We start from the raw sequence: 27315 nt of genomic DNA, 5'->3' as shown, positions 1-27315 counted from the left end.
GGAATGGCAACAGTGTGGTGTGAGGTTTGGAAACACTGGGACTGGAGTGTCAAGAAGCTGGAGGCAATGGGAGATAGATGTTGGGCTTTAGGGGCAGGCAATGGCATGACCAGCACTATAAGTAGTGGAGAAAGCGCTGCATGCGTAGGGTGTTATATTCTAGAAAGCTAGGTGGTGAAGGATGGAACTGGAGCCAATCTTTATATACGTTTATAAGCATTTATTTACATAGATACACATTATAAACATGCACCTCCTCACCCAACAAACACAGTTTCAGTCTGTTCCTTTTTATAAAGGCACAAGTGAATCCCCAGTTAATGCCCACCACCTGTATCCATTTAAGTAAAATTAATTCACAATTAACATAGTGGACTAGTGGGTGAGGGGGGTTAGGTCTGAGACCATTGAGAAGGAGATGCAGTGATGCCCACATCCACCAACAACTTATATTTATATAGCGACTTTAATGTAATAAAACACCCTAAGATGCTTCACAGGAGCATTATAAAGAAAAATTTGACACCGAGCCACATAAGGCAATATTAGGGCAGATGGCCAAAATCTTGGTCAAGGGGTAGGTTTTAAGGAGCCTTTTCAAGGAAGAAGGAGAGGGAGAAAAGCAGAGAGGTTTAAGGAGGAATTCCAGAGCTTAGGGCCTCGACACCTGAAAGCATGGCCACCAATGGTGGAGTGATTAAAATTGGGGATGCTGAAGAGGCATGAATTAGATGAGCGCAGATATTTCGGAGGCTTGTGGGTCTGGAGGAGATTACAGAGATAGGGAGGGGTGAGAATTTTAAAATCGAGGAGTTTCTTGATTGGGAGCCAATGTAGGTCAAGCGAGCACAGGGGCGATAGGTGAATGGGACTTGGTGCAAGTTAGGAAACTTATATGTAAGAGGGAGCTTGACAGGGTAGATGCTGAGAGGATGGTTCCCCTCGTGGGGGAATCTAAGACTAGGGGACACCATTTCAAAATAAGATAGAGCTGAGGAGGAATTTCTTCTCTCAGAGGGTTGTTAATCTTTGGAATTCTCTTCCCCAGAGAGCAGTGGAGGCTGGGTCATTGGATATGTTCAAGACTCAGATGAATTTTTGATCTACAAGGGAGTCAAGGGTTATGGGGGGAAGGCAGGAAAGTGGTGTTAAGGCCACAATCAGATCAGCCATGGTCTTATTGAATTGCAGAGCAGGCTTGAGGGGCTGAATGGCCTACTCCTGCTCCTACTTCTTGTAATCTTATGATTAAGGATGGGGCAGTAGAATTTTGGATGACCTCAAATTTAGGCAGGGTAGATTGTGAGCAGTCAGGAGTACATTGGAATAGTCAAATCTATAGGTAACAAAGACGTGAATGGGGTTTTCAGCAGCAGATGAGCTGAGACATCCTGACAATGAAAACAGTAACACAAACAACACATAAAGGATAGCTCTTTCAAAGGGTCAGCATAGGTACGATGGGCTGAATGGCAGCCTTTACTGTATGATTCTAAAGATAAGGCACATAGCATATCCTTTGACGAACCATGAGTATATACACAATTGCACATTATTTCTGTGCCCATTAGTAAGCTTGGAACAAATGTGACCATTTAAGTTGAGCGGGCACTTTTTGCAGGAAATTGGAGACAAGAAATGTATTACTTTCAATCTCAAACCCTGAGACCTGCTGCCCTGAAGGAAAAAAATGTTCCCGGAAAAGCCTATTAACTTGAGACAACTTTCATTTTAGCGGAGAAGGTTTGTGTTGCTGTGACAGTCTCAGAACTCCAGCTATCGTGACAGGTTACACGTCTGATCCGGAATGTGATTCTGAAATGTTTGCCTCAACTGTTTTTCTGCATTGCAAACCATCTCCTCTCTCCGGTGGGATTGTCTGCTGTTCAGCTGTCACTGCAGATTGAATTCTGTGACTGAGGCACTGTGTTATTGTGGGATCGACTGCACCCGACACTGTGTTAAATTGGCATCCTGCTTATGATTATAACTGGACCCGAGCTTCTATTTCAATTGCTTCATGACTGTCAGACTTTACTGAGGAAATTCTCTGATTCATTTGAAGGTATTTGGTGTCTGTCTGGTTTAGGTATAGGGGATCAGCAACCCCCAATAAGATATCTAATAACCACTTGGCTTTCAGGGATTGTTGGAGATTTCCTGAAAAATATTTGCTATATTCTTGGCTTTAGGGATTACCAAAGGCTCGTTTTACAGTAGTCAGTGGCTGCCTACCTGTCTGAGTGTTACCAGGAGTTCTCTGTGAGGGTGTTTGACTGGCTTTGGAAATTATCATCAGGATTTCCCTGTGTGTCTATCAGTATCTGAAGTGAAGAAGGCAAGTTAATATTTCAGGTGGAGGCTGTAGATTTGACAAAATGTTCCACTCTCAATTTTAGAATCATAAAATGTTACAACACAGAAGATCATTTAGCCTATTGTGTCTATGCAATCCCTTAGAAGGAGCTGTCCAATTTAATCCCACATTCCAGCTTTCACCCCATAACCCTGCAAATTAGTTCTCTTCAAGTACATGCCCAATTGCCTTTAAAAAGTTCCTATGGAATCTGATTCCACCACTCTTTCAGCCAGTGTGTTCGAGGGCATAGCAACCTGGGCTGGATTTTCAAAAGCCCTTGAAGTTGGGTGCAGGCGCGTTCTGACAATCGCGATCTCGGATGGCGTCACTGGATGCCGATGCCTCCGGAACGCAGTACGATTTTCAAAGGGAGGGTGGGGTGAGGGGAAGCCAGCAACCCACACGTCTCCAATTAACAGATTGCTGACCTCATTTTCAATTATTGGAGCAGCAGTTTTATATTTTCAATCTGGAGGCAAAGGGAGGGTCTGGGACATGTTCGGGAGCAGCGATGGTGAACACAGCGGGGAGCCATGAGTGCTAATGGGCAACAGTTGTGAGAGACTGGAGATAAACTTAGCTGATCAAGCAGTGGGACAGAGTTGCCATCGCTGGTGCTGAGAGGCTTGTATTTGTGAACAGGGAGTGTTTGAACTCTTGAGAAGGATGTGGTGCTGGCATCACATGGGCATTAGAGGTGGCTCGTGAACCAAAAAGTGGCAGCTCCATACTCTGAACCAAATTCCCACGACCACACTCTGAACCAAATTCCCACCTCCACACTCTCAACCAAATTCCACCACCACACTCTGAACCAAATTCCCACCACCACACTCTGAACCAAATTCCCACCTCCACACTCTCAACCAAATTCCACCACCACACTCTGAACCAAATTCCCACCACCACACTCTCAACCAAATTCCCACTACCACACTCTGAACCAAATTCCCACCTCCACACTCTCAACCAAATTCCACCACCACACTCTCAACCAAATTCCCACCACCACACTCTCAACCAAATTCCCACCTCCACACTCTGAACCAAATTCCCTCCACCACACTCTGAACCAAATTCCCATCTCCACACTCTCAACCAAATTCCCACCTCCACACCATCAACCAAATTCCCACCTCCACACTCTGACCCAAATTCCCACCTCCACACTCTGAACCATATTCCCACCTCCACACTCTGAACCAAATTCCCACCTCCACACCATCAACCAAATTCCCACGTCCACACTCTCAACCAAATTCCCACTTCCACACTCTGAACCAAATTCCCTCCATCACACTCTGAACCAAATTCCCATCTCCACACCATCACCCAAATTCCCACCTCCACATGCTGAACCAAAAACCCACCTCCATACGCTGAGCCAAATTCCCACCTCCACACTCTGAACCAAATTCCCACTTCCACACTCTCAACCAAATTCCCACCTGCACACCCTGAACCATATTCCCACCTCCACACTCTCAACCAAATTCCCACCTTCACACTCTGACCCAAATTCCCACCTCCATACTCTGACCCAAATTCCCACCTCCACACTCAGACCCAAATTCCCACCTCCACACTCAGACCCAAATTCCCACCTCCACACTCTCATCCACATTCCCACCTCCACACTCTGACCCAAATTCCCACCTCCACACTCTGACCCAAATTCCCACCTCCACAGGCTGAACCAAATTCCCACCTCCACAGGCTGAACCAAATTCCCACCTCCACACACTGAACCAAATTCCCACCTCCACACTCTCAACCAAATTCCCACCTCCACACTCTGACCCAAATTGCCACCTGCACACGCTGACCCAAATTCCCACCTGCACACGCTGAATTAAATTCCCACCTCCACACTCTGAACCATATTCCCACCTCCACACGCTAAATCAAATTCCCACCTCCACACGCTGAACGTAATTCCCACTTCCACACTCTGAACGTAATTCCCACCTCCACACTCTGAGCCAATTTCCCATCTCCACTCTCTGACCCAAATCTCGACCTCCACATTCTCAACCAAATTCCCACCTCCACGCTCTCAACGAAATTCCCACCTCCACACTCTCAACCATATTCCCATCTCCACACTTTGAACCAAATTCCCACCTCCACACTCTGAGCCAAATTCCCACCTCCACACTTTGAACCAAATTCCCACCTCCACACTTTGAACCAAATTCCCACCTCCACACTCTGACCCAAATCTCGATCTCCACATTCTCAACCAAATTCCTACCTCCACACTCTGACCCAAATTCCGACCTTCACACTCTGAACCAAATTCCCACCTCCACACTCTGAACCAAGTTCCCACCTCCACACGCTGAACCAAATTCCCACCTCCACACCCTGAAGCAAAATCCCACCTCCACACTCTGAGCCAAATTCCCACCTCCACACTCTGAACCAAATTCCCACCTCCACACCATCAACCAAATTCCCACGTCCACCCTCTCAACCAAATTCCCACGTCCACCCTCTCAACCAAATTCCCACTTCCACACTCTCAACCAAATTCCCTCCACCACACTCTGAACCAAATTCCCTCCACCACACTCTGAACCAAATTCCCTCCACCACACTCTGAACCAAATTCCCATCTCCATGCTCTCAACCAAATTCCCACCTCCACACCATCACCCAAATTCCCACCTCCGCATGCTGAACCAAAAACCCACCTCCATACGCTGAACAAAATTCCCACCTCCACATTCTGAACCAAATTCCCACTTCCACACTCTCAACCAAATTCCCACCTGCACGCCCTGAACCATATTCCCACCTCCACACTCTCAGCCAAATTCCCACCTCCACACTCTGACCCAAATTCCCACCTCCACACTCAGACCCAAATTCCCACCTCCACACTCTCAACCACATTCCCACCTCCACACTCTGACCCAAATTCCCACCTCCACAGGCTGAACCAAATTCCCACCTCCACAGGCTGAACCAAATTCCCACCTCCACACACTGAACCAAATTCCCACCTCCACACGCTGAATCAAATTCCCACCTCCACACGCTGAACCAAATTCCCACCTCCACACTCTCAACGAAATTCCCACTTCCACACTCTCAACCAAATTCCCACCTCCACACTCTCAACCATATTCCCATCTCCACACTCTGAGCCAAATTCCCACCTCCACACCCTAAACAAATTCCCACCTCCACACTCTGAACGAAATTCCCACCTCCACACTCTGAACCAAATTCCCACCTCCACACCCTGATCCATATTCCCACCTCCACACTCTGAACCAAATTCCCACCTCCACACTCTGAACGTAATTCCCACTTCCACACTCTGAACGTAATTCCCACCTCCACACTCTGACCCAAATCTCGACCTCTGCATTCTCAACCAAATTCCCACCTCCACACTTTGAACCAAATTCCCACCTCCACACTCTCAACCACATTCCCACCTCCACACTCTGACCCAAATTCCCACCTCCACACGCTGAACCAAATTCCCACCTCCACAATCCTGCCTTGTGTATAACAGTAGCTCAAACTATAATTGTAGAAAAGAATGAAGCGGAAGGCCCACAGGATACCAACTCAAAGCTGACCGGGAGCTCGCAAGGGAGCCAGAACGTGGGAAGGGGAAGAGTCAGTCGTAGCCTGGAGGTCAAATTGGCAAAATCTGCATGTAAACCTACTCCTCTGTAATTTTACACAGTACATTTGGGTGGGCACTTTAAGTCTTCTGCAAAGAGTGGTGGGGGCAGTTCGGTTTGAGGGAACCCTGACAAGCTTCCACCAGCGTCGTCTGAGAGAGAGAAAATAAGCCGGACAGTTTGAATCCAAGACTGTAGTCAGTCAGCTCGGACTCCGGTAAATGTGTGGGGTTTGAGGCTGGAAATGTTAAAATACGCCTTTAATGCATTTAGGCAACTTGAATAATGAAGACTGAACTATAAGTAAGTGCTGGTTGAGAGCTTGTGGCTTCTCCCTGTTGCTTAACAATCTTCGACAGAGACTGAATAACTTATGGGAAATCTACTGATAATCCCAGTAAGCCAAGCAGGGCATCAAATGCCTCGCAAAGAATAAAAACAAAGAAGGAAACCGCAAATCTGAAATAAAACTGACAATTCTAGAAATGCACGGCAAGTCTGTCAACAGCAACAACAATGTACATTTATACAGCTCCTTTAACATAGTAAAAATGTCCCACGATGCTCACAGGCGCATTAGCAAACAATATTTATCAGAATTGCAAGACAGAATAGAACATTGTACGAAGGGATAGCAGGCAGAGGAGTGATGAACAGATATTTCTCCGACTGGAGAGAAGTATGCAGTGGGCTCCCTCAGGGGTCAGTGTTAGGATCATTGCTTTTCTTGTAATATATAAAGGCTTGGACTTGGGTATGGGAAGTACAATTTCTATGTTTGCAGATGACGCTAAATTTGTCAACCCAATACCTGTATCCATCAGAGACAAGAATAGGGAGTTCTGGCTCCAGGTACTCTTAGTAGCTGGCAAGCAGCTAACATTCTGTAACTCCTCTGACTGGATCCTTCTGTATGTTACCTGCAAGGTACAAGGTGGCAATCTACAAAGGAAAGCCCCACATGTATTTATTTTGTTTTATTAGTTGACAGATAAATTTTGGCCAGGATATAGAAGGAGTCAGTTGCTCTTCTTTGGAAAGTGCTGTAGGATCTTTTAAATTCACTTACGAGAGCAGACTCTTGCTTTAATGTCTCATCCAAAGACTCAAGTGTCAGCCAAGATTATGTGCTTAAGTCTCAGGAGTGGGGCTCAAACCCATGACCTTCTGACTCAGAGCCAAGAGTTCTACTTACTGAGCTAAGGTTAACATCAAGTGCCAAGGAGCTGTTCACTGATGTTGTTTCAGTAACAGCTAAACTGGTTATTCGAAAGAGACTTCTCTTCAGGGTAAATGAGATTTTTATGAAACATTCCTGGATTCCTGCTGTCATAGTCCGTGTATTTTAATGAATATCATCAACAAGGTTGGTTTGCAGTGTGAGCTGTGCTGTCTCAATCATAGGAGAAGGTTGCTCTAGCATGCTGCCGAAATCCAGCAAATATTTGCTTTCAGACAGGCTGCATAGATTATAGCACCCATGCGTATATCTGAGGAGTTTCCTTTTGAAATATATATTACAGTACAACTATATAATAAGTTTTAAGTCTGTCACACTTCAGGCAGCACATACTAAATGCCAAAATACATATAAAAAGAGAGTAAAACTGACAGCAATTTCATTCTGGTCTCTTCTGAATTGAAGCTGGGAACTTCCAAGCACATTCTAACCTGGACGTACTTCACTGACACCAGTTAACTTCAGGATGATGTAGAAAGACGGCACCTCCGGCTGTGCAGTACTCCTTCAGTACTGCATTGGAGTGTCGGCCTAGACTCAGTCTCTGAAGTAAGATTTGAATCCACAACTGTGAAACAGTCTTTGCCCATGTGCAGAAAGACCTGGACAACATTCAGGCATGGGCTGATAAGTGGCAAGTAACATTCGCACCACTCAAATGCCAGGCAATGACCACCTCCAACAAGAGAGAATCTAACCAGGCCGCCTCAACATTCAATGGCATTACCATCGCTGAATCCCCCACCATCAAAATCCTGAGAGCCACCATTGACCAGAAACTTAACAGGACCAGCTACATAAACATTGTGACTACAACAACAGATCAGAGGCTCGGAATCCTATGGCAAGTAACTCACCACCTGACTCCCCAAAGCCTATCCACCATCTACAAGGCACAAGTCATGTATCTGATGGAATACTCTCCACTTGCCTGGATGAGTACAGATCCTACAACACTCAAGAAGCTTGACACCATCCAGGACAAAGCAGCCCGCTTGATTGGCACCCCATTCACCACTTCCACCACCGGCGCACCCGACAAGATACACTGGAGCAACCCCCAAGGCGATTTCGACAGCATCTCCTAAACCCATGGCTGCTACCACCTTAAAAAAACAAAGGCAGCAGATGCATGGGAACATCACCACCTGCAAGCTTCTCTGCTAGTCACACACCATCCTGACTTAGAAACATCACTGTCGTCGAGTCAAAATCCTGGAAGTCTTTCCCTAGCAGCACTATGAGTGTACCTACACCCAATGGACTGCAGCGGTTCAAGAAGGCAGCTCACCACCACCTTCTCAAGGGCAATTAGAGATGGGCAGTAAATGCTGGCCTTGCCAGTGACACTCACATCCGATGAACAAATAAGAAAAGACATCTGGCTCAGAGGCGATGGTGCTACTGACTGAGTCAAGACTAACACGTTTTTGCTGTCCACATATGTACACACTGCAGAAAGGCTAATTGGATTGTCATTGGGAACAGGACCCTGACTGATGCATTTTCCCTTTCTGCTCTAGAACTAACAGAGGCCAACGGCACTGGTCCTATCCCGATTATTGGCATGTGTAACTCAGTGCCACGGCAAATGGTGCATTTATTAACAGAGTCTTTGGGAGGGAATGGTACTCTTATTTTGTATAAAAAGCTGCCAACAATTTTTATTCTGAGGGTTATTAGGAACTGCTGGACTAAAAAAGGACCAAATTCAATCTAGTTTACCCTCTACCATACTGGTAGTTGCATGAAAGAATGATAATGGAGTTGTTGACTAATCAGTCTCTATCAATTGGTTTACAACAGACCCAAACATGGAGCTGCATTTTCCTGGTCCCATGGAGGATGGGTTTGGAGGTGGGATTGGGAGTAAAATTAGCAAATCTCATGTTTGGGTGGCTCCTGGACATGAACCCACGGAGGCAGGGTCTGACCAGCAATGGGTACATCCCAGCAGTGGCAAGTAGCTAATTATCAGAAATTAAATCCCCACTTGGGTCACATTGGTGACGCCACTGGGATCTTCTCGACAGCACATGGGCCTCCAACTCAGGCTGAAGTCCAGCCATTGCTTGGAGGCAGCCTTCTGGCGGTAGGCCAGGGGGCTCAGTGAGGCATTCTTTAATTACCCCATCCCAGAGCCACGGGTGCCAGAAAGCCACAGCTATGACCGCTGGCCATCCTGTGGAGGGATTTCCCCTCAACACTGATGACCTGGCAACTTTTTTTTTTACACTTTAATAATTCTTCAGAAGGTGCCTCCATTTGGACCTGCCTGCTGGACATCACTTCAGGCCCTCCTATTGACCCTTCCAATTCCTAGTCTGCCCGCAGGTGTTAATTGGGCGGGTCTCCGAGAGGCAGCTTCTTAATTGGCCGTGGCCAGCTTCCTGCCACGGCCACTTCCAGTTTCCCCACCTGGAATTAAGCCTGGCGCTGAGGTTCCGACGATCTTAGCAAAATCCAGCCCATTGAGTGAGGAGAAACCCCAGTGGTGGAGAGATGTGGGTCCAAAGTCCCCGATCCTCCCAACCATGCTACCCTCACCACTTGCACTAATCATTCTAACTGCTTCCACCTTCTCCCTAGGGAAGCCTGTTCCATAGATTGACCACTCTCTCACTTGTCAATCTAGTTGTAAATTTACCTTTCTTCAAGTTCCGGTTGTATCTTTCAGCTGATGATAGCTGAGCTCACTATTGCTTTGTGCAAACCCCACTATCAGTTCGAAGCTTTGAGTTGGGATAGGATTCAAAAATAAGAACAAAAGTAATGATTTTGTCAATGTCAATTCTGTTGACCCCAATTTCCTTTCACACTGCACCTGATTTTTGTGATCCTATTGAAAGCAATTGGATGGGCACTGTTTTGAAAAAGAATGCATCATTGTACCGTTAATGCTGCTGAAGCAGGTTTCTGCATGTGTTTGACATTGATCATGAACATCTTACGCTCATAGATATTAAGAAAATGGAGGAATCCAAAACTAAGTGCCACCAATATAAGGTAGTCACTAATAAATTCGCCAGAAACTTTTTTATCCAGACAGTGGTTAGAATGTGGAAATTGCTGCCACATGGAGTGGTTGAAGAGAATATCATGGATGATTCAAAGGGAAGCTAGATGAGTACATGAGGCAGAATGGAATAGTAGGGTACACAGGTAGGGTTAGATGAAGAGGACTGGGAGGAAACTCATGTGGAGCGCAAACACCGGCATACGCAAGTTGGGCCGAATGGCCTGCTTCTGTGTTGTAAATTCTATGAAAAGATTCTAACACCTATTATACACACAAAGCAGAGTCATCTATTGATAAACTCCGGATGCTTCTGTAGGTAAATCTGATGCTTAGTTGTAACTGTTGCCTCTTTCTCCTGACCTCTGTTTTATTTTCGGTTTTATTCAGAACCTGACTGAGGAGTTTCGTCTCGACTATTGCCACCTATGGCATTCCCTGATTAAAACTGACATGCAAGGCATTGAGATGTACAGCAAGCGGCTGGGGGCTGGGGAATTGTATCCACTGTTTGCCTGCATGCTAACAGCCAGATCCTGGGCCTCTATAACCAAAGGAATTGACCAAACGCCAGTCTCCAAGAATGAGGTGAGGAACACTTGGGAATCTAGCAAGCTTATAATTAGCCTTAACAAGAGGTCACAGCAGTCAGGCTTTGCTTAACTAATTTACGGTGGGTTTGCAGTATTCACGTCAAAACCATGGGCTGCTGCAACACTGTGTAGTGTTAGCTGTGGTTCAGTTTTTAGCACACGTGCCTCTGAGTCAGAAAGTCAGGATTCAAGTCCCACTCAAGCAACTAGAGAACAAAATCTAAGCTGACACTCCAGTGCAATACTGATGGAATGCTGCACTGTCACCGAGGCTCTGTCTGCCCTCTTCAATGGACATAAAAGATCCCATAGCACTTTTTCGAAGAAGAGCAGGGGATTTCTCCCCATTGTCCTGGCCAATATTTATCCCTCAACCAATATCATTAAATCAGATCCTCTGATCATTATCACATTGCTGTTCGTGGGAGCTTGCTGTACACAAATTGGTTGCTGCATTTCTGACATGACTACACTTCAGAAGTACTTCATTGGCTGTAAATCACTTTGGGATGTCCTGAGGTTTTGAAAGGCACTATATAAATGCAAGTCTTCCTTTCTTTTGACCCGGTTGTGTTCATTCGTAAGTGTGACTTGGTTGTAGGGCTCAGAAGGTGAGATGCGAAAACTGCCTTTCATTGCAGGTTATGTTTTGACAACCGCTTATCGTGATCACGATGAATCACACACACTGCTCAATACTGGGAAGCCTTGCCCAGCAGCAAGTGGAACGTCGTCAGAATCTGCAGTTACCATGCAGCGCTATGATTCCATCCGCTAATATTTACAGTGGTTGTTATGGAGATATTACCGATTCTGTGAGAATTAATTATCCTCCCACTTCTGCCTCTTGGATACCCGATGTTGATTGTAGAGATGTGGATATTCTCCTCATTTCAGTTGTGTAATTCAATTCGACCAATTTGAGTAGATTTGCAAATGGATTTCAGTTTTATTTCAAATAACATTCTTATTTTGAAGCATGTTGGACAATCTTTTAGTGTTTTCCTTTTTCAAAGCCAATCCACATACCCCCTCCCACCTTATAGAATAAAAGTCCTTATTGCCCTGTATATTTCAGGATAAAGTAGCTGTGAGTTAAAAGGAAGTTAGACTAGTCCAAAGTAGTAGTCTCACCTTCTCACCTAATTTCTGGTCATGCTCCCATGTTAAAATCCATCTATGGAAACTTAGAAAATCTACCGATAAGACCCACTTACCAGCTGATCATGAGACTGTTGGGTGGAATTGGGCAGGACAGGAGGATAGAATTGAAAAGGATTAGCTCATGTGCATATCTTTACTTGACATAGGAACAGGAGTAGGCCTTTCAGCTCCGCGGGCCTGTTCCACCATTCAGTTAGGTCATGCCTAGTCTGTATCTTAATTCCATGTACCCGCCTCAGTTCCATATCCCTTAATACCCTTGCCTGACAGTCTATCAACCTTAGACTTGGATAAGTGTGTAACCTTGATAACTAGTGCTCATTTAAATGTATTGTCTTCATGGAATATTAATAACTGCAATGATGAACCAATGGTAACAGCATTAATTAATCAGTAAATATTTTTGAAAGCTATGGTATAGACAGCACCCACTGCCCTTTATCATATAGCTGGTTTCTGGTACAGTGGTGTCACAGGTGCCAGGTTCACTGTCTTGTGATGTGCTTCAGAACACAATGGAGTCTTAATGCAAAGATGAGCAATTTATATCCAGAAGAATGAGCGTCTCCCGTCTAGGGTCAGTGTCCAGGCATGAGAGCACAAGGTCTGTTAAATAAATTAATTTGACTGACAGTTAATTGTCTTTTACCATAGTGCTATAACCACTATCTTTTATAACTCTCCACTAAAGAAAGGAAGAAGGAAGGACTTACATTTACTTAAGTGTCTTTCACCACCTCTGGACGTCTGCACTTTACAGCCAGTGAAATATTTTTGAAAGTGCCATCGCTGCTGTGATGTAGGAACTGCGGCAGCTAATTTGCATAAAACAAGATCCCACAGCCAGACAATGAAATTCATTCCCCAGATCATCGGTATTACTGGTATTGGTTGAAGGATGAATGTTGGCCAAGCCATGGAGGAGAACTCCCGTGCTCTTCTTCGAACAGTGTTGTGGCCTTGGTTTAACGCCTCATCCAAAAGATGGCACCTCCGACTGTGCCATCACTGGCATAGGGCACTATTCAGTGCAGTTCTGTCTTTCTCCTTCCCCTTAAGATGAGCAGTATTTGTAACAAGAACAGAAAGCTGAACCAGTAGGTGCCAGTTGGCGCACTGTGCTCGTTCCCTTCAGAGTCCAGTGGTGAACTGCTGTGCCACCTTAGCTCTATTTCTCAAGTTTGCGTTTTTGGCCTTTTCTCCATTGCAAAGTAATCAAAGCAACAAGAGTTAAATTAGAGATTGTGATTCGCTCAGTTTTATAAACACTCCAGGTGCAGCTCAATCTGATTTAAATGAGAATTTTGGATCGTCTGGCAATTTGTAATCTTCCCATTGTAATCTGTCTCCTGAGATCATCAGCTCAATGATCTCGATGTCATTAATAGCAAACTCTTCGCATTTGTTGCTGTGGATTTGAGGTTATTAAACAATGGGAGAGTATGCATCTCGGGGCCTGAGATGTTTTTCTCTGATTGGTAAGTGGATTGTAAGTGCTGCCCGAGGAACATTATGTCTTAAAGCTAGGGAATGTAATCGCTTTCAGGAGCCTTTTCATCAGGAATGACCTCTTTCGATAAATCAGCATTTTCATAGAGCCATTCACATAGGCCAGCACTCCATAACTGGGTGAGAGTTATACCTCTTCAGTGGATTGTTGACCACTTGAGAAGTCTACAAGGAACATTATGGTGACTGGCCTGTTTTCTTATCCACAAATCAATTCAGTATTGAATGCAATTTGTGCAGGGTGGATCCATTAAAAAGTGAATGAAAACAAAAGAAGTAACCCTTTATTGGCAGAGAGAGTAAAATATACCATAAATTGTGTAATAATTATCGAGTCAAAGAGGCACAGCAACTATTAATTTCTGTAGAAAAGCAACAGAGGCATGATGAGAATAAAAAAAATCTACACATGAGTTCTCATAATCTGGAAGGAACTGCTTAAAAGGGTGGTGGAAGTGGATTCAAAAGGATAAATACTTGAAGGGGAAACATTTGCAGTACTATGGAGAAAGAGCAGGGGAGTGGGACTAATTGGTTAGCTCTTTCAAAGAACCAGCACAGGCATGATGGGCTGAATGGCCTCTGTCAATGCTGTATCATTCTATGATTCTATGTGACCAGTGCGACCCAGGTCCTTTTTAGACAGACAAATTGCCCAGTGAAAGGAGATGTATGGAAAGAAAGCTCCAACATTGCCTTTTCGTGTTATCCATCTATTTTAGGCTGCGTTTTCTGACAATGCAACCACTAGGTGGCACAGTATTTGCACATGCGGAAATGCAGACTCTTGCACTGAAACGTCAGTGTCTGAGACATTCAGGCAGCTGCCAGGATTAAAGATGGCACTGCTCAATTTATCACAGGAAATGCTTATGGCTAGATCGTTCTAGCAAACTAACTTTACGTTAAGTTGGATGGAAGCCCAGTAATATGCTACTATGTAGCTTTAGGATATTAACTGTAATTCTCAGATCCATTTAATATTCCAGTAATCCTATTAAATACAAAAGGAATTTTATGATTGAATTTCCATTGGAAGATAGTGAATTGGGACCCCGATCGGGCAGAGTATAAAATGTGCTGCCAGTTCGTTATTGTCATTCGTTTATTTGACTGACCAGGGCTGATTTCACCCAAACGCAGCTACTAGCTCCCACCCCACTGGCCGCTGTTCCCCTCATCGGCAATTCGCTTCCTCCCCCTCCTCCCCATCGGACGCTTCTCCCCTGCTCCCCATTGGCCGCTTCTCCCCCTCAGCTACTCACGCCAGACCTCGCTGCTCCCCCCCACTTCCCTGGCCAATTGTTCCCCGCTCGTGCCAGCCCGCTATCCGGCTGCTCGCTTCCCCCCCACCCCCCTACCCCCACCCCCAGCCACTAGCACTTGGCCACTCGCTCCCATGTTTGATCGTTCTCCACACTCCGCCTGAAGAAACAAAGCGGGCCATAGGGGGTGACGGGGCGATGTAGAAGCGAGTAGGCAAGAGGAGGGAAATGGCACGGCCTAGAGCGAGCGGCTGGAGGGAGGGCGTGCGGGGAAGCAGGGAGCGAGTGACCGGAGAGAGGGGTGGTGCGAAGCGAGGAACAATCGGCCAGGGGAGCGAGGGAGATCAGTGAGGTCTGGAGCGAGCAGCTGAGGAGAGGAAGTGTTGAGGCCTGGAGCGAGTTGCCGAGGGGGGAGAGCGGCTAGTGGGGCGGGAGAGAGTGACAGGGATCAAGCTCCAGCCTCAAAGTCTCCCATTCAGTCACTCCCTCCAGTCGAGTTGGGGGGCTGGATACCCGATGACGCTTTATCGCACGTGTGCCAAGATGGACCAGGCGCGGATATACGATGATGTCATCCCACGCACGTGCCACTTAGTCCTGGCAAGGTGTAGCTGCGCATGTGCACAGCTTGTCGCACTCTGATGACATCAGCAGGCATTGTCAGGAGACACTTTGTATTTTTTATCCTTAAAATAACACACAGTGAAGACAAGTTGTACCGTTGTTGTCCTGACACTGTTGCATCAATGTAAAAGTAACTGCAAATGTTACTGGAGTGTAGTGTGGATGTGGCTGCAAAGCACACCATGGAGCCAGGCTGGGTCAGATCCCCTGTAGGAGGCTGTAGTTAATGTTCGGGCCTTTTCCCTGCATTTCAAGCCTCCCAATAGACCTAATAATTTCAAATAGCGTTTAGGTAAGACCAATCGTAAAATCTGGGCTATGATCCACCACAAACTGAAAGCTGTGTCTTTTCCACGCTGTGTGCTAATATTGTCCAATCACCTGAATTTTTAATGCAGGATGCTCACTATTGCTGGCCACATGATGGGTAGTTTATATTCACAACACAACATCACTTTGCACAGGCTAAACTGCTGCCTGAATTTACTTACAAATAAAATAATACACATGCTCAAATCTGTACAGCTCAATTTATAACACGCACCAACTGCGGTGACCATTCACAAGTCTGTTGTTCTCACAGCTCCTTCCAGAAAACTGTTGGGAAGGCACAGGGGCTGACTCTGCAGGAGCACCTGATCTCAGAGCCAGCCCCACTGTCACTGATGGTGAACGGTGCTTACGGAGCTCTTTTACCCCCCCCCCGATTTGTAACAGCACAAAGATCAGAGATTGAGGATCAAAATAAGAGATATAAAGGAGGCTCGTGTTGATGGTGTGTGCCAGCGTGTAAGATTGGAGATTTTGTAGAGGAAGGGAGGGAGGTGGCTGTGGGTGGATTCGGAAATGAATAAAGGGTCAAAGGTGTCCTTGTGCCAGCCCTGGCCCAGCTAGTAGCACTCTTGCCTCTGAGCCAGAAGGTTGTGGGTTCAAATCCCACTTCAGGACTTGAGCACTTAAATCAAGGCTGACACTTCAGTGCAGTACTGAGGGAGTGCTGAATTGTCAGAGGTGCTGTCTTTTGGATGACATTAAACCGAGGCCCTTGTCTGTCCTCTCAGGTGGACATAAAAGATCCCATGGCACTATTTCAAAGAAGGGCTGGGGAGTTATACTCAGTAAACTGACCAATATTTATGCCTCAGTCAACATCACAAAGACAGATAATCTGGCCATTATCACATCGTTGTTTGTGGGAGCTTGCTGTGCACACTTCAAAAATACTTCATTGCCTGTAAAGAGGTCCAGTGGTCATAAAAGGCTCTATATAAATGCAGTTCTTTCTTCTTCAAAAAAAAGGTATTGAATTCATTGTAATGAGAGCCAATGGTGTTTGGCAAGGAGTAGTTTGATCGATGAGTAGGAGTTAGTACAGGATAGGATGTGAGTGACACAGCTTTGAACTCTATTCCCACAAATTGGGGCTCTGGTGTCACATAGGCGAACTATTATTGGGTAGCATTGGACAATGTGGATCACTTCTCATACCTCGGGAGCCTCCTCTCAGCAGGGCAGACATTGACAATGAAACTCGGCATCGCCTCCAGTGTGCCAGCGCAGCCTTCGGTCGTCTGAGGAAAAGTGTGTTTGACGACAAAGACCTCAAACCTGGCACCAAGCTCATGGTCTACAGGGCTGCAGTATTACCTGCCCTCCTGTATGCATTGGAAACATGCTCACTGTACAGCAGACATCTCAAAGCCCTGGAGAGATATCGCCAATGGTGCCTCCGCAAGATCCTGCAAATTCAGTGGCAGGACAGGCACTCCAATATCGGTGTCCTCTCTCAGGTCAACATCCCCATATCGAGACACTGGTCATGGCTAGTCAGTTATATTGGGCGGGCCATGTCATCCGTATGCCTAACACAAGACTCCTGTCATATAGGCCCTCACCTGCCAAGAATGAGGCATATTAATTTCACCACATGGACATTAAATTTCAAATTGTTGCTGGGAAGAAGAGAAGGCCTGATACAAGGGGTTGCCAAGCCCCTGGCTGGAAGGACATTTTTGCATATTAACAGACACTGCTTGGAACAAAGGACCATTCCCTGATCCACCCAATACACAAAGCCAGAAGCGGTTATACCAGTCATGTGACTACCCTGCTGGCCAACGTGGGGAGTTTTAAACTGTAGACACAGTGTTTGAACTGGCAGAAAGCTCTTTGCTGCTGGACTGAAGCAGACCTGCTCTCCTGTCTGCTCCCATCTCTTTCTCACGGAACTCCAAAAATCAATTGAAGACACATGAACCCCAAGAGAGAAAAGTCTCCTACAGTGAACAAGGTTTAAGAAGAATACTGGGCCCCAACGAAAAGCAAGATCTACTTGAGCTCGAAGACCCGTAGCAAAAACTCTTCAAATATTCCCTCAAACCTTTCCACTTTATTTCTTCTGCTCTTTTCTGTCTCTATCTGCCTGTGCGTATTGCGTATGCATGCTAGCGTTGAGCGCATTGTGTATCCATAGTCGTCAACCGAATTATAGTTTATTTTAAGTTTTAATAAATTTCAATCTTTATTCTTTAAACCTAAGAAAACCTGTGTGTGATTGTGCTCATTTCTTTACCTTATAATTGGAAAGCAGTGAAAAAGGATTCACCAAAGGGGAGCTAAAAACAGTATGTTTAAAAATTAAACCCTGTTACAGTAAGACCAGGTGAAGGCTGAAAGGGAACCCTAGACCTCTTTCTCACCTGGTCATAACCCTCCCAACACAAGCTTTCTATTCTGAGCTCCGTCACAGCAAGAGGCTACCAAGAGGGCTGAGTAAACGCTACAAGGATGTCATTAAAGCCTCCCTGAAAAAATGTGACATCTCCAATGATTTGTGGGAATTTCTTTCTTGCCCATGACGGCCCAAAATAGAGAAGAAGCATCCGCGAAGGTGCCAGCCAATCCGAGCAACATCAACATGCCCAGGCAGCGATTCTTCGGAATTGGTGAGACTTCCATCTGATCCAGGGCTACCCGACTCGATTGACTATGTAGAATGGAATGTGGGGCTGTGAGGAGAGTGTTGGTGAAGTTGAGTATGGAAGAGGATCTCGGTGGTGTTGAGGATGAGCTATGAGTGCAGACATGTGATACCCAGGTAGAAATAGGCAGTCTTGGGTTTCTAAGCCCAGCTCAGGGTGAATGCTCAGCCTTCAGTTTCAGCCTGAGTGAACAGCCACCAAGGCAGGTGAAGTCCAGTGCTGGGACTCAAGTTTTGGCAGGTTCAGAACAGATGACCACAAGAGACCTCCAGTGTAATTTGAATGTTGTACCGTTTGATAATGATAGGTTTATACTGTGTAATATACAGTGCATTCATTATTCTGTTAAGGTGGAGCTGTTGTAAAGCTGGTCTGTCCCTTCAAAGCCAACATGTCTAATTGCTAATCATAAACTCAGCCTGTGGTCAACCTGATTTTTAATTGCGACCAGTGAGGGAAATTTCTGGTTTGGCAAATGCAGGCTGCAGTTCAGAAAACGAAAGCAGCATGAAACAACTGGCCTGCTTTCTCATTTTCAAATTAAGCAGTCACTTTTGGCATGTTCAAGTGTGGTGGACGTGAACAAACCATAAAACGAAAAGAAAAAGCAGGCAAAAATGCAAAAAACAGTACAGATTCTGGCAAATGGGAAAGATGCAAAGAACAGCAAAGGGTAACAATAGGTAGTAAGAGTTAGAAAAAGGGAGTATGAAAAGAAACTTGCAAAGGTTATCAAAATCAACAGTCAAGAAGGGTGGTAAGGAGCCATGTGGGACCCTTGAAAACTGATAACCGTGACATTATCAATGAAAATAAGGAAATGGCGGGCATGCTGAATAATTACTTTGCATCAATATTTGCAGTAGAGGAAGAGGATATCATGCCAGAAATACCAAGGAAACTAATATTGAATCAGGGACACAAACTCACCAAAAATAACATAAGCGAGATAACAGCAATAAATAAAATAATGATACTAGAGAGTGAGAAATACCCATGCCAGGGTAGGCGGTGGCATAGTGGTATTATCACTGGACTAGTAACCCAGAGACCCAGGGTATTTCTCTGGGGACATGGGTTCGTTTCCCACCACAGCAGAAGGTGGAATTTGAATTTAATTCATAAATCTGGAATGATGGCCATGAAACCATTGTCGATTGTTGTAAAAGCCCATCTGGTTCACTAATGACCTTTAGGGAAGGAAATCTGCTGTCCTTACCTGGTCTGGCCTACATGTGACTCCAGACCCACAGCAATGTGGTTAACTCTTACATGCCCTCTGAAATGGCCTAGCAAGCAACTCAGTTGTACCTAACCACTATCAAGTCAATAAAAAGGAATGAAACCGGACAGACCACCCGGCATCAATCTAGGCACCGGAAACGACAACGGCAAACCCAGCCCTGTTGACCCTGCAAAGTCCTCCTTACTAACATCTGGGGGCTTGTGCCAAAGTTGGGAGAGCTGTCCCACAGACTATACAAGCAACAGCCTGACATAGTCATACTCACGGAATAATACCTTACAGACAATGTCCCAGACACTGCAATCACTATCCCTGGGTATGTCTTGTCCCACCGGCAGGACAGACCCAGCAGAGGTGGTGGCACAGTGGTATACAGTAGGGAGGGAGTTGCCCTGGGAGTCCTCAACATCGACTCCGGACCCCATGAAGTCTCATGGCATCAGGTCAAACATGGGCAAGGTCACCTCCTACTGATTACCACCTACCGCCCTCCCTCAGTACTCCACCATGTTGAACACCCCTTGGAGGAAACACTGAGGGTGGCAAGGGCACAAAATGTACTCTGGGTGGGAGACTTCAATGTCCATCACCAAGAGTGGCTCGGTAGCACCACTACTGACCAAGCTGGCCGAGTCCTAAAGGACATAGCTGCTAGACTGGGTCTACGGCAGGTGGTGGGGGAAACAACAAGAGGGAAAAACATACTTGACCTCGTCCTCACCAATCTGCCTGCTGCAGATGTTTCTGTCCATGACTGTATTGGTAGGAGTGACCAACGCACAGTCGTTGTGGAGACGAAGTCCCACCTTCACATTGAGGATACCGTCCATCGTGTTGTGTGGCACTATCACCGTGCTAAATGGGGTAGATTTCGAACAGATCTAGCAATGCAAAACTGGGCATCCATGAGGCGCTGTGGGCCATCAGCAGCAGCAGAATTGTACTCAACCACAATCTTTAACCTCATGGCCCGGCATATCCCCCACTCTACCATTACCATCAAGCCAGGAGACCAACCCTGGTTCAATGAAGAGTGCAGGAGAGCATGCCAGGAGCCGCACCAGGCATACCTCAAAATGAGGTGTCAACCTGGTGAAGCTACAACACAGGACTATCTGCGTGCCAAACTGCGTAAGCAGCATGCGATAGACAGAGGTAAGCGATCCCATAACCAACGGATCAGATCTAAGCTCTGCAGTCCTGCCACATCCAGCCGCAAATGCTGGTGGACAATTAAACAACTAACTAGAGGAGGTGGCTCCACAAATATCCCCATCCTCAATGATGGGGGAGCCCAGCACATCAGTGCGAAAGATAAGGCTGAAGCATTTGCAACAAACTTCAGCCAGAAGTGCCGAGTTGATGATCCTTCTCGACCTCCTCCAGCATCACAGATGCCAGACTTCAGCCAATTCGATTCACTCCGCGTGATATCAAGAAATGACTGAAGGCACTGGATACTGCAAAAGCGATGGGCGCGAACAATATTCCGGCAATAGTACTGAAGACCTGTGCTCCAGAACCTGCTGTACCCATAGCCAAGCTGTTCCAGTACAGCTACAACACTGGCATCTACCCTGCAATGTGGAAAATTGCCCAGGTATGTCCTGTACACATAAAGCAGGACAAATCCAACGCGGCCAATTACCGCCCCATCAGCCTACTCTCAATCATCAGTAAAGTGATGGAAGGTGTCATCAACAGTGCCATCAAGCGGCACTTGCTTAGCAACAACCTGCTCAGTGACGCTCAGTTTGGGTTCCACCAGGGCCACTCAGCTCCTGTCTTCATTACAGCCTTGGTTCAAACATGGACAAAAGGGCTGAACTCAAGAGGTGAGGTGAGAGTGACTGCCCTTGACATCAAGGCAGCATTTGACCGAGTATGGCATCAAGGAGCCCTAGCAAAACTGAGGTCAATGGGAATCAGGGGAAAACCCTCTGCTGGCTGGAGTCATACCTGGCGCAAAGGAGGATGGCTGTGGTTGTTGGAGGTCAATCATCTGTGCTCCAGGACATCACTGCAGGAGTTCCTCAGGGTAATGTCCTAGGCCCAACCATCTTCAGCTGCTTCATCAATGACCTTCCTTCAATCCTAAGGTCAGAAGTGGGGATGTTTGCGGATGCTTGCACAATGTTCAGCACCATTCGTGACTCCTCAGATACTGAAGCAGTCCATGTAGAAATGCAGCAAGACATGGACAATATCCAGGCTTGGGCTGACAAGTGGCAAGTTACATTCGTGCCACACAAGTGGCAGGCAATGACCATCTCCAACAAGAGAAAATCTAACCATCACCCTTTGACATTAAACAGCATTACCATCACTGAATCCCCCACTATCAACATCCTAGGGGCTACCATTGACCAGAAATTGAACTGGAGTAGCCATATAAATACTGTGGCTACAAGAGCAGGTCAGAGGCTGGGAATCCTGAGGCGAGTAACTCACCTCCTGACTCCCCAAAGCCTGTCCACCATCTACAAGGCACAAGTCAGGAGTGTGATGGAATACTCTCCACTTGCTTAGATGGGTGCAGCTCCAACAGCATTCAAGAAGCTCGACACCATCCAGGACAAAGCAGCCTGCTTGATTGGCACCCCATTAACAAACATTCACTCCCTCCACCACCGACACACAGTGGCAGCAGTGTGTACCATCTACAAGATACACTGCAGAAATGCACCAAGGCTCCTTAGACAGCACCTTCCAAACCCGCAACCTCTACCAACTAGAAGGACAGGGCAGCAAATACATGGGAACACCACCACCTGCCAGTTCCCCTCCAATTCACACACCATCCTGACTTGGAGCTATATCACCGTTCCTTCACTGTTGCTGGGTCAAAATCCTGGAACTCCCTTCCTAACAGCACTGTGGGTATACCTACCCCAAATGGACTGCAGTGGTTCAAGAAGGCAGCTCACCACCACCTTCTCAAGGGCAATTAGGGATGGGCAATAAATGTTGGCCTGGCCAGCGTCGCCCACATCCCATGAATTAATTTTTAAAAATGGTTTTCATTCCAAGGGTTTTGAAGGTTCTCTCGATTCAGGAACTGTCCCTTTAGATTGGAAAATTGTGCATGTCACTCCTCTATTTAAGAAAGGCAAGAGAGGAAAACTGAGGAATAATAGAGCAGTTAGCTTAGCATCTGTTGTCAGGAAAATCCTAGAGTCTGTAATTAAGGATTGGGTGACTGAACACCTTGAAAATTTTCAGCTGATCAGAGAGAACCAGCATGGATTTGTAAAGGGTAAGCTATGCCTGACAAACATGATTGTATTTTTGAAGAGGTAACGGACATAGTGGATGGGGAAATGTCTATGGGTGTTATTTATAAGGACTTCCAGAAGGCATTAATAAAGTCCCTCGTAAAGACTGTTAGCTAAAGTTGAAGCTCACGGAATTGAAGCCAATATTATTGACCTGTTTAGGTAATTGACTGAGCAGCAGGAGAATAAGGCTAATAGGCAGGCACTCTAATTGGCAGGATGTGACTCTCAGTATCCTGCGAGGATCTGTGTTGGGACCTCAGCCATTCACTGTATTTATTAATAACTTGGATGATGGAACAGAAAGCCACTATTCAAAGTTGTCGATGACACAAAGAAAAGCAGCATTGTATACAGTGCAGATGGAGGCATAACATTACAGAGATATTGATTAAGGAAAGGGGCAAAACTGTGGCAAATGGGCTTCAATATAGGCAAATCTGCGGCTATCCAATTTAGGCCTAAAAAGGGTGTTGGAAAGGATAATTTCTGAATCGTGAAAGACTATAAGCAGTGCAGGTCCAAACAGACCAAGGGATCCATGTACATAGATCATTAAAATGTCATGGAGAGGTGCAGAAAACAAACAAAAATGCTCAGGGAACGCTGGCCTTTAAATCTAGAGGACTGGAATACAAGGAGGTGGAAGTTATACAAAGTCCTGGTTAGATCACATCTAGAGTACTGTGAGCAGTTTTGGGCATCACAGCTCAGGAAGGATATATTGGGCCGAATTTTACAGACCCCCCACCCCCACCCCCGATGTCGGGGGTTGTGATTGGGGGAGGGGCCGGAAAATGCCTCCGGCAGATGCTCGCCATGGGCCTCAATGCCAGGAAGGCACGGCCTGTTATTGCCAACGGCGGTGAGGCCTTGTGGTGCCTCCCCACCACCCCCCCGCCGCTCAATGATGGGAGCGCAATCTACATATGTAAATAAATACCTGAATTAATGAACGTCGCACTCCCTTCGTCCATGCTGGAGTGATATTGGTGCCAGTGGCAGGCACTCCCGTGCCTTCGGATCCCCTGCAGCTTTAAAAGTTTGAACTAAATGGAAGGGCTCGAAGCCCTTTAAAAATGGCGTCACCATCTGCGCAAAGGTGGCTGACGACATTGCCGGGGACACACCGCCTGCCCCCTCCACATCATTGGGGTGGGTGGTCCGCTCTGGCCATTTAAATGAGCCGCCACGCTGAATATCGCGATGTCTCCACGAAGTGCGGCCGGCGGCGGTGGCAATGTAAAATGCAGCTCATTGTCCCTGGAGGGAGTGCAGTGTAGATTTACCAGAACAATACCTGGCCTCCAAGGATTAAATTTTGAGGAGAGATTACACAAACTAAGGTTGTATTCCCATGAATTTCGAAGGTTAAGGACTGAATTTATCGAAGTTTTCAAGATATTAGGGGGAACAGATAGGGTAGATGGAGGGAGTCTAATTCTGCCGGTGGGGAGTCTAGGACTAGGGGGCATAGTCTAAATATTAGAGCCAGACCTTTCAAAGGTGAAATTAGGAAACACCTTTACACACAAAGGGTGGTAGAAGTTTGGAACTCTCTTCCGCAAGTGGCAATTGCTGTTCGACCAATTGTTAAATTTAAGTCTGAGATTGTTGGAGTTTTTGTTAGCCAAAGGTATTAAGGAATATAGGGGCAGAGGTGGATATGTGGGGTTAGGTTGCAGATCAACCATGATCTAATTGAATGGCAGAACAGGCTTCAAGGACTAAATGACCTCCTATGTTCCTGTCTTTTTTTACTATCAGAGCATACCCCTTCTGGTGAAGTACAGCTCCCTTCTAATAGACAGAGCATGATTTGTAGCTAGGTGTGGCCATCCAAATAAACCTGCATTGATGCACAGAAACATTGGTGGATTTGGAGGCCTGTGAGCGGCCTTCCCGCCCCGCCGCCAATTGAGGCCCTTAACTGCAGTGGGGGGCGGGGGGTGTCCCTCATTCAAAAGCACAGTGCGTGAACGAGGGATCCAGCATCAGGAAGGGGAGAGCCTGCTGAGTGTGAAGACTGGACTTCGACTCCACAAGGACTGTGTGGTGGTCACTCCTACCAATACTGGCATGGACAGATACATCTGTAGATTGGTGAGAATGAGATCAAGCTGGTTCGTCCATCTTGTTCATTCCCTCAGCACCTGCTGTAGTCCCAGTCTGGCCGATATGTCCATCAGGTCCTGGTCTGCTTGGTCAGTGTTGGTGCTGCCAAGCCACTGTTGGTGGTGGACATTGAAGTCTTCCAACCAGAGTACATTTTGTGACCTCAGTGCTTCTTCCAATTGGTGCTCAATATGGAGGAGTACTGATTCATCAGCTGAGGGAGGGCAGAAGGTGGAATCAGCAGGAGATTTCCTTGTCCATGTTTGACCTAATGCCATGAGACTTCACGGGGTCCAGAGTCAATGTTAAAGACTCCCTGGGCCACTCCCTCCTGACTGTATACCACTGTGCCATCACCTCTACTGAGTCTGTCCTGCTGGTGGAACAAACCGATGGATGGTGTTGGAGGAGTCTGGGACATTGGCTGTAAAGTATGATTCAGTGAGTATGACTATTTCAGGCCGTTGCTTGACCAGTCTGTGGGACATTTCTCCTAATTTTGGCACAATTCCCCAGACATTAGTGAGGAAGACTTTGCAGTGTCGATTGGGCAGGGTGTGCCTTAGTCGTTACTGGTGCCTAGGTCGATGCTGGGTTGTCCGTCTGGTTTTATTCTTATCTGTAGCGGTTTGTTGCAACTCAGCAGCTTGCTGGGCCATTTCAGAGGGCAGTTAAGAGTCAACTGCATTGCTGTGGGTCTGGAGTGACATATAGGCCACACTAGGTAAGGATGGCAGATTTCTTTCCCTAAAGGACATTAGTGAACCAGATGGGTTTTTATGATAGTTCGATATTTCATGATCATTCATGAGACTAGGGCTGGAATTTTACCGTATAAAAACGGGAGTCCTCCGAGGTGGCCGAGGCGTAAAATGGCGGGCAATGACGCACGGTCAGGTCCCGACGTCATGACGCTCAAACGCCATTTTACGCGGGTGAGATTGAGGCAGTGCTCGCCCTCCGCTTAGAGTCAATTAAAGGCCAATTGAGGTCAATAATAACGCACTTGACAGCCATTTTACAATGGCAAGAGATAACAAAGGAGAAGGTGTAGATAGGACAAGGTCACAGAATAGCTGACCAGAAGGGCATGGAGCAAAGGCAAACAATAAGACAAAGCATTAGTACAGATAGGGTGTTAACGGACTGAAAATTGAACAGCCGCAAGTACAAACATGAAAAAAAACAGTGGGTGAGCAAACTGAAGAAACTAAGATGAAATAAAATAAATCAAACACAAAAAAAAGAAAGGAAAAAGAAAAAAAAAACTGAAAATAAAAGTAAAAAGGGGGGCCCATCATGCTCTGAAATTATTGAACTCAATGTTCAGTCCGGCAGGCTTGTAGTGTGCCTAATCGGTAAATGAGATGCTGTTCCTCGAGCTTGCATTGATGTTCACTGGAACACTGCAGCAATCCCAGGATAGAGATGTGAGCATGAGAGCAGGGGGGAGTGTTGAAATGGCAAGCAACCGGAAGCTTAGGGTCCTGCTTGCGGACTGAGCATTATTCTCATCTGCTGCGCTTTACATACCCTGGCAATGGAGAGGGGAGAGGCCTTGGAGAATGATCAAGTTCAGCACGAGGCATCCTCAGACGAGGATGGTGATACGGATGAGGAAGAGGGGTGGGGAGAGGGAGCTGGGGGTCTGGGGGAGTTAAGTGCAAGGGAGACCCGAGAGGCTCTGGTACTCGGGCGTTTCTCCTGAGCAGAGTCTTATCAACCAGACACCCACATGGCAGTCTGAGTTGAGGCACCAACAGGAGCTGGAAGTGCAGAGGCACTCATCTTCAGAGGGAAATCTCAGCTGATACGAGCCACCTTTCCATCAAATACCACACAAGCCTAATGTGTCACCTCTCAAATTATCCTTTTCATGCAGATTAACCAGCTCGCCTATATCAGCAATGATTTGTGACATATGAAAATGCCAAGTGAAAAATTTAATAAATTTTAGCACGTTTATACATCAAATAAATATTTACAAATTGCACCAGTGACCCCGGAGTGGCTGTTAGTGTGAACAATCGCCAGTGCTCACGCCTGTGGACGACCCCTCGCCCCCAGCTACACCAGAGGCATGTGGCTGATCAGGCTGCCGCGCTACTCTGGATGACTTTGGTGGTCATCCTCTGCCCGAGGCCGTGCGGGCCGCTGCATCTCAAGGCGTACCTGAGGAGTCTCAGGAACACCCTCTGACACCCCGGGATTATGCGGTGCTGATGTCACTGGCAGAGGAGACAAGGAGCTGTAGGATGCATCAGGACCGCGTTGAGTAGAGCCC

At 46.5% G+C, this 27315-nt stretch overlaps 1 protein-coding gene across 5 annotated transcripts in view; it reads left to right on the top strand.

Annotated features, from left to right (window-relative positions):
• The window catches only part of adck1 (aarF domain containing kinase 1), a 586674-nt gene that overhangs the window by 411106 nt on the left and 148253 nt on the right, over window positions 1-27315 (top strand). For all 5 annotated transcript variants that reach the window (XM_068038603.1, XM_068038599.1, XM_068038600.1 and 2 more), the window contains one exon: window positions 10650-10847. In XM_068038603.1, coding sequence (XP_067894704.1) covers window positions 10650-10847 — 198 coding nt within the window. The remainder of the gene's footprint in view (window positions 1-10649; window positions 10848-27315) is intronic.

This window comes from Heterodontus francisci, chromosome 9, assembly GCF_036365525.1.
Source record: "Heterodontus francisci isolate sHetFra1 chromosome 9, sHetFra1.hap1, whole genome shotgun sequence".
Taxonomy (NCBI): Eukaryota; Metazoa; Chordata; class Chondrichthyes; order Heterodontiformes; family Heterodontidae; genus Heterodontus; species Heterodontus francisci.
Note: the sequence above shows the minus strand (reverse complement) of the source record. Positions and strands in the feature narration are given on the sequence as shown.